The sequence below is a fragment of the Chenopodium quinoa genome, unplaced genomic scaffold (genome assembly GCF_001683475.1).
Source record: "Chenopodium quinoa cultivar QQ74 unplaced genomic scaffold, ASM168347v1, whole genome shotgun sequence".
NCBI classification, from domain to species: domain Eukaryota; kingdom Viridiplantae; phylum Streptophyta; class Magnoliopsida; order Caryophyllales; family Amaranthaceae; genus Chenopodium; species Chenopodium quinoa.
Genome location: NW_018742484.1, coordinates 5,126,948 through 5,135,741, shown reverse-complemented (window position 1 = coordinate 5,135,741; position 8,794 = coordinate 5,126,948). Strand labels below are relative to the sequence as shown.

Genomic DNA, 8,794 nt, shown 5'->3' with positions numbered 1-8,794 from the left:
AATTGTCATTGAATTAATTAGATCAAATTATTAAACCCTTTTTCTATTTTTCGACTAGAAAATAATCCAAAAAATCAGTCACTATTAATATAGCTAGGTGTTGTCCTAGTATATTACACTATATGGCTGACCAAACTGGATCATCCAACGTTAACAAACAACTTAATCAACAACTGCCACTTCTTTCTGTGTCCATTCCTCAAACTGAGCCTTATCAGCAATCGTCGCTACCACCACCACCACCACCACCACCGCCACCACCACATACTATGGAAGGTGCAGGGCCGTCAATGTCGACGACCCTGCCTGTTGTGTCCCCCACGGGGAAGCACCCCTTGTATCGGGGGATACGTCCCCGGGGCGGTAAATGGGTATCAGAAATCCGTGAACCAAGGAAAACAACACGGATATGGCTCGGCACATGGCCTACAGCCGAAATGGCAGCAGCTGCTTATGATGCTGCTGCCCTTGCTCTGAAAGGGAGCGAGGCCGTTTTGAATTTTCCTGAGGATGTACTGAGGTACCCCGTTCCGAACTCGAACTCCCCTGCAGACATCAGGAATGCTGCGGCAGTAGCCGCAGCAACGAAGCAGGAAAGAGAGAAAAAGATTGGGGATGAGGTGGAGAAAGTTGGAAAAGAAGGAGCAGAAGAGGAATTCATAGATATGGAAGCATTGTTTAATATGCCGAATTTGCTTGTGGATATGGCGGGAGCAATGATGGTTAGCCCGCCTCGATTAAGCGCGACGGGTGATCGCGACTTGGTTGAAGATGATTGTGATGTCGGTGAATCTGGGAGCTTGTGGAATTATGATTAATTTGCTTGTAGTAAGTTTAATTATTATAGCATGGCCTTAGCTTGTAGTCTTTTCTGACTATTTATGAAACTTCACAGTAAGTGACAGAGTGGCCTTGCTAACACTTTGACTCAGCAACTCGTTTGGCTGACATAGTAAGCACGTCTTTGTCTTAAGATCATTTGGCTTTTTTTTGTTTGGTAATTTTGGTACTTTGTTTCCACTCAATATGAGTTTTTTTTTTTTTTTTTTTTTCACCTATGATCAACTGCTACGACTAATCATGTTGGGTGTAACTGTGTAAGTAAATGTCTACGTATAGTATTTTTATAACATGTGGATGTTAACTTATGTATTTGGTTATATTAAACTGTTGAATGGTATTCTGTAGTAATGAATACTTAAGATTTAATATTGTTAACATTATTGTCTTTTGTGTCTCTTTCTACAAAAAAAAAAAGTGTTATATACTACGCCAATTTGGGTTTTCAAGAACCTCTAAATATTCTACCTATAAGAATCGAATATATCACCCAATCAGTTTTTTAAAATACTATATATTGCAATTATTTCATTAGCATATTTGCCCAACTACATATTTAAACATAAATAAATGTAATTATATGTTTTTGATATGTTTATTTACAAATGACATCGGACATGTGTTTGACCATTAATATTGCTACTCCCTCCGTCCCTTTTATAGTTCCCATTTGTAATTTTGACACTATTCATAATGTGAGATAATCTTCTAAATCACTCTTAATATATAAGACATAACATAGTCATGTTGGGTTTTATTTGATTCGTCTCGATGAATAGATTATTAATATTCAATTGTTATATTTCTTTAATAATAAACAACTAACGATATTTATGGTTAAAAGTGTTGCATTAACAAACGTGCACAGTCCAAATGGGAACTGTAAAAAGGGACGGAGGGAGTAATTGCCTATAAATAAAACTAATTAAAATATTGTTAGTACCGAAAACATTGTCATTAATCCAACAACAAATATATTATACAATCAATAATAACTTAATTATATATGTATATGTGTATATATAGTTAAGAAAAAGTAAAATCAGAGCTAACATTTGAGTGTTGTAAAAGGTGCTAATTGTAAGTAATTAATTAATTATATATATATAAGTAATTAATATTTGAAATATTTATATATTAAGAACATTATTTCAACAAAGTACACATTACACAATAACATATGATCGATTAGCTCTCATACTTTCAGTCAAAGTATTGCAAATCTACGACTAAATGTCGAAGTATTAGTAAAATAAATATTGTCAAAATTAATGTATAAGTAGTACAATAATGAAGCCGTTGCAAGAATTCATGAACAAAGAAAGTATCAAATTAGTAATTTTAAAAGTCACTTTCTATTCTAATAAGAAGTATCACTTTTTCTTCTTCTTTTAGGCCCATTTAAGCCCTGGATCTTCAAAAATACAAATATTAAAAAACACCCGGTGTACAATAGCATTATTGTAAATCGGTTCAAATAAAGTAAGTTATCATCTAAGTGTTTGCACCTTCTTCCTTATTTTTCATTTTCTGGATCTTTCTTTCTTCTTTCAGTTTCTCTCTCTACTCTTACTTTCCTCTCTCTACTTCTTTACTCTTTCATTTTCTCTTCATCTTCCGTGCCTAAGAAATCACCCAATTTCTCAAATGACGATTTTTTCTCAAAATTTTGTTTGAATTGAGTTTTTGATTTATATAATTGAAATTCAATCGATTGTTTCTATCAACATTTAAGAACCTCCAGACACAAAAATAGATGATTGGCTTCATCTCAAATCATTATCGAAGCGGCACAAAAATGGCTATTTGGTATGGCAAATTAATCTTCGTTTCTTTTCGCTACAGTGTTAGTCTTCATTATGGTGTTTCCCACAAACATTTATGATGATTGTTCTGGTGAATCTGGGATTTTTTGCTTCTCGAATTTAAAGCGAATGATAGTGGTTATTGATGAAATTCCTATGTTACTTCTCTGTTTTGTTTTGTAAAAAAAAAAGTTACTTTGTGAAAAAGAAGGGTCATTTTTGTGGAAAAAAAGGGTTACTTATGTGAAAAAAAAAGAGTCACTTTTGTGAAAATATAGGTCACTTTTTGTAAAAAAAAAAGTCACTTTTGTAAAGAAAAAGGGTCACTTTTCGCAAAAATATTTGATGTACAATAAAATTATTGTAAAGCGGAGGCATGCAAAAGTTTTTGTTATACAAATGCCGGTGATAGTGGCCATTATTTCCAGGATAGACAAAACCCCTCAATATCGGCTTTATTTTTTATAATTATAATAATAAGATGTCTTAATTCATTATAGGATGAACACCAATTAGCATTCGACACGTTCAAGTTACATAGGAAAGGAGATAAGAAAATTATGTAAAAAAGCTTAGTGTTAAAAGTTGAATCCTAATTAATTAACAATATTATTGAGTAAAATGAAAGCTTAATCATACTTGAGTATTAAATTAATTGTCCTTCTTTAGGGGAAATTATTAGTTTCCTTCCATTTAGGAAATAGTTTGGGTTGGTCAAAAGAGGCAAGGGCTTTTAGAAATTAGTAGATTTCATTCAAAAGAGTCAGCATTCAAGATATTCTCAAACAAATCGGCTATAGAAATTAAACTTGATACTCGCGTGGATATGGCATTTAAGTTAATTGGATGATTTAAGAGGTGTTTTGTTCACTTTAAAATTATAACATGAAAATCAGTGTTTGCAGGGCGCTGGGAACAACAATGGTTTCAACTCTAGCTATCATTTAAGAGGGCCTTCGTGACAGGGGTTGTTTAACTTAGGTCAAAACATTCACCGGAACAAGGCATGGTTTACCCTCTAGGGATTTTGTATCTTGCAAGAAGGGACACAAATATTCCAATAATCATCATATAGTGGACGGGTTGTGGGGTCAAAGGGGAACTCTGGATGGTGTCCAAAGATTACCAAAGTTGGATTTCACAAAGTACAGATTGGCACAATCAGCCTTACATGTGGAGATGCATACTTGCTTGGGTGGATTGCAATGGCCTACTTTCCGACTCCTCAAAGTTGTCATATCACAATTTATACATCAGTGGCGATGTCACCCTTAGGTGGACGATTAATCGATCGTATGACATATCCTCACTACGACAACAAATTATTGGCTTTTAATTATATTTTTTAGTTAGTTGGTTTAACACTGGTCAAAAATAAAAAAAGACATAGAATTTTATTTGACAAGAATTGTATATATGCAATTATGTATGCATGCAAATAAATTACAAGTTCAATGCTCATATATATAGGTTCAAAAATGTGTGCCTGCAACATATACATTGCATCTGCATTTGAAAACCAAGGCACATGTTATGTCCTCATCTATGCTGCCTTCTCCTTTAACATACACAATGATCGTTTAATTAGAATCTACTATATATAGTCTATAATAAGCCACATATTACTTCGTATTAGAGTTCATTTTTGATAGGAATCAAAATTCGTTAAAAATATCATATTCATATATACTTCGTAGTTACTATCATTTTTTTTTTTGAAACACGTAATTACTATTGTTGGGAATAAAGAAACAAAGATCTTCTTCGTTCTTACTACTATTATCACAATCTACCCTAAAAAACATTCGAGAAAAATTATAATTAAACTTATTAGATACAAATTATAAAAAATAGCCTAATATTTTGGAGCATTTCATCAAAGAAGGTTTAAACAAAAAGAAGTAATTGTTTTGTTAGGGTCGAATTGTAAAACTAGAATTTTTCTCACTCTTTTCAATAGTACTACTTCCTCCGTCCCTATTTTTTAGCCCCATTTGACTGTGCACGGTCTTTAAGACGCGTATTAAAACGTCTATATCTTTATTTTCACACACGCATAAATTATAAAAATGTGATATTAATAAAATATACAATGAGACGACTCTAACAAGACCACTCATGACTAAATTATCTTATATAGATTAACCGTAATTTATGGTCAAAACTTTCAAAATTTGACCCCAAAATGACAATGGGGCAAAAATAAAGGGATGGAGGGAGTACATAATAGTAAGATTCTCTCGGATATAGACCTTAAATTTTTCTCCTTCAATTAGGTCTATCTTGTTTATGTACTCTACTCAATTAGCCTTGAATTCAAGTTCAGCATATACATTGCCTCAAAAGAAAAAAAAGTTCAGCATATACAATTCATGAAATAGTTTACTTTACTTTATTTTATTTTATTTTCTATACATAATCACAATATTGTTTATTTGCATATAAGGCGACAAATTAAGTGGAAATTCGTTAAATGTACCAAATCGTATTTGGTATTAGACCTGGTTATTGGACATGGTACTCCAATAATAATAGGGTTAGGGTCAAGCTTGGCCTTTAATGGACAGGGTCTTTAATGGACAGGACCCTTATTGGGTAGGGTCAATACAGGTGCTAAATGTTTGTTCAATATAATACATAAAGAAATTAGATAATGTAAGAGAAATTATATACATATTAACGTATTCATATGTACTTAATTATAATTTTGTCCAATATTTATTTTTTAATTGATAATTTGTTGGCCAGCTCAATATCGATCCGCTATTGAGCCGCGACCCGTATTGGCCCGACCCACTATTGGTCTTATAAAATGTGACCCTCTTTTGACCCCACCTGTAATTGACCTGCACCAACCCTGACCCGATCCGCCCAATAAGCCGGTCTTTTTGGTATTATCATAATATTTAATGTGGACGTGATTTAATCAGATCTTAGATATAGACCGAGCACTTTTATTATTCACAAATTAAAAATGGAATCGTAGGTCAGACTAAATAAAAATAAGAGAAAAATAAATATCGCTATGTTTTGAACACATTTAATGTGCTCAAGCCCTCATTTGTTGCACTCTTTTTGCCTTCTTTTTTGAGCAAAGCAATACTCTGTATACACTTTGGCGTTTATTCCCCAAAAGAATTACAGTAAAAGCATAAAGCTATTCAAATTCATTGAGTCGATTTTTGGGAAATGGCTCAATTTATAAATGAGTCACATTCAGACATTCATAAATTCATACTTGTATAACTGAATTTTCTGTCTACATAGATTAAATAGTTTAATTGGTTAAAGTATTGGATGTAATACTCCATATAAATTACCTTCTGAATATTCTATTGCACTAATGTGTTCAGTTTACTTAAAATTAAAAGATTCAAGGTTAATCAGGTATAACCAAAATTAATCATGTTTAACATGAAAATTAGAGGTAATCAGGCATAAATAGCTCTAATGATTTGAACATCGATATTTGCTTGCATCAGTATCTTTACTGCAATATTAGCAGTTTGTTTTTGGTGAGTTTTTTCTAACTTTCTTCTTATTACATTTTGTAATTTATATCTCTCTTTATAATTCTCCTCAAATGACCTACTTGATCTATCTCAAGGATTATTTTACATTGATTTTGCCAAATGACTAATTTGTTATGTTCAATGAGACCAATATAAGATAAAAAGTTCCTTTTATTCCATATACGTTCTCATTTTATTTCAATATTTATTTTATATTTTCAACTATTGGCTTCTCGGTCCCGTTCAATTCAACTTATTTTGACTTAATTACAAACAATTAAATACATATAGATTTACTTAAATTCAATTAAACTCAAATACATATAGTATTAAGTTCAAATCAGTTTTGCTACCACAAAAGAAAAAATAAAAATAAAAATTCAAACACACTAACAGAAATATTTTGCCACATTGAAAAAAAGTAAAAACAATTAAACTTAATTAAGCTAGATAAGTTCAGACTTCATAAGTCGAATAAACAGAACCTCAATTTTAGGAATAGTCCTGTCGATAATTAACGGTGAAAACTGAAAAGTTATGAGGATAAGATGTATACATGTGCCAAAATATAATTGTTGATCAAACTATTATGAGGACAAGATGTATACATGTCTATTTTTCAATAAGTAAAATTAATAAAAAGTTGGTTTTTATTTTTTTATTTTTATTTCATTTTTATTTTGTTAATCTATAAATTGCAAAAGTCAATCAAAATAGAGTTTTTAAATAACTAGTATCAAAAGTCAAAATGTATGACTAATTTAAAATGGATGAAGTATTAATCGAATAATAGTGTAAGGCTCCGTTCATTTCACCTTATTTTTGTTGAACTGAAATTAATTTTACTGAACTGAAATTATTTTAGCTGAACTTAAATTATTTTTACTGAACTAAAATTATTTTTACTGAACTGAAATTAATTTTGCTAAACTGAAATTATTTTTATTGATTCTCTATTATATTTCTTCTTTAAAATTACTGATTTTTGCTGAATTGAAATTATTTTTACTGAATTGTACTTATTTTTGCTGAAATAAAATTATTTTTATTGAATATTATTTTTTCTAAAGTGAACTGAACAGGGCTTAAGTGAGCTATATTTTCAAATTAAATTAATTACTCGTAATAGTCGTAAGTAGTTATCGAAATGGTATAGTATAATGGTGTATTAGTAGTGTGGGGAAGATGACGTAGAAGAGTATGATGAACAGTAAAAAGACTAGAAAAGATCATTTTCCCTGGGATTGTCCGCAGACCAGAAAGTAAGAGGTGACCACTTGTAAACGCCCCAAATTGCAACAGTCCAACAGAGCTACCTTTTTAGTAATAATTAAAGTTCCACATTCCTTATTTTGGAATTCTTGCCTTAAAGTTGTTTCATCTAAAGTCGTTAGATCTTGTTTCGTTAAATTTTTTTGGAACTTTTTATTTCCTCAAAAAGGAAAAAAAAATGGAATTTTTAAATTTACCAAAATTTTAATTTACATCTAAAATAGCTTATGATAATATTTACGAGGTAATAAATGTAAGTAAGTTAGATTAATAAATTTCAAGTGCTCGTAAAAAAAAAAAAAAAAAAAATTAAGTGGATAAAACACACGTCTAACCCTCATGTCATTTTATAAGAACTAATTACTAGTATATCTTATCTTATTTGAATTAGAAAGGTTTTTTTTTTTTTTTTTTAATCTAAACTTATTTGATGAAATTAGTAAAAATATGACGAGGAACGAGGAGAACAAAAGTAATTTTAGATAAGAAAGCATAATGGTGAGTTGATTATCAACCTTTTATAGCTTCGCTTAGCGATATTGAATTTATGCTCAAGCCATTCAATAAAGATTTAGGAATATATCAATATGTGTTCAAATTTGATTAGTTCGTTAATTATACAACCACTTATGTAGCTCAAACTATTTTTTGTAATGAAATGACTTCTAGTTCGTTAATTATACAACCACTTATGTAGCTCAAACTATTTTTTGTAATGAAATGACTTTCAATCAGCCGAGCTCATGATGAGCTTTATTATTTCAAACCTCGGTTAAATATTTTTTGTTTTTTTTTTGTTTTTTTTAAAGAACAAGCTTTGTTTTATAGTAAGGCAAGTGAAACGCTTATAAGTGGTATATTCGTAGTAACTCGGAAGGAAAAAAAAAAATACTTGGAACAAATAAACGATTCCTATACATTTTATTGAAATTAAAATAAATTGGTATTTTGCTCATGATGAAGGATACTAATAAATTAGTTTTCAAAAAAAAAAAAAAAAGATTTCTTAATAAATATGTAAAAAAAGATAGAAGTAATTAAATTCATGAACAATACACATGAAAAAATGTAACAATGTTTAAATTCAATACATTTATTGAACAAACTTGGTGTATCCATTCACTTAATCTTGTCTGAACTTATCGAGACGCTCAAGATTATTCTAACTATCGAGGGATCAAGCTTATGAGCCACACTATGAAGTTGTGGGAAAGAGTGATTGAACATAGATTGAGGGCATGCACAAAACATTTCGGATAACCAATTTGGTTTTATGCATGGGAGATCTACTATGGAACCAATCCATTTGATAAGCAAATGATGGAGTTTTATCGGGTAAAGAAGAAGGATCTTCATATGGTCTTT

General features: G+C 30.7%; 1 protein-coding gene across 1 annotated transcript; it reads left to right on the top strand.

Annotated features, from left to right (window-relative positions):
- LOC110719506 (ethylene-responsive transcription factor ERF027-like) lies at nt 1–904 on the top strand. Its single transcript, XM_021898458.1, has one exon. It carries the CDS (start codon nt 123–125, stop codon nt 816–818), a length of 696 nt encoding a protein of 231 aa, XP_021754150.1. The 5' UTR covers nt 1–122; the 3' UTR covers nt 819–904.
- The last annotated feature ends 7,890 nt before the right edge of the window (nt 905–8,794 follow it).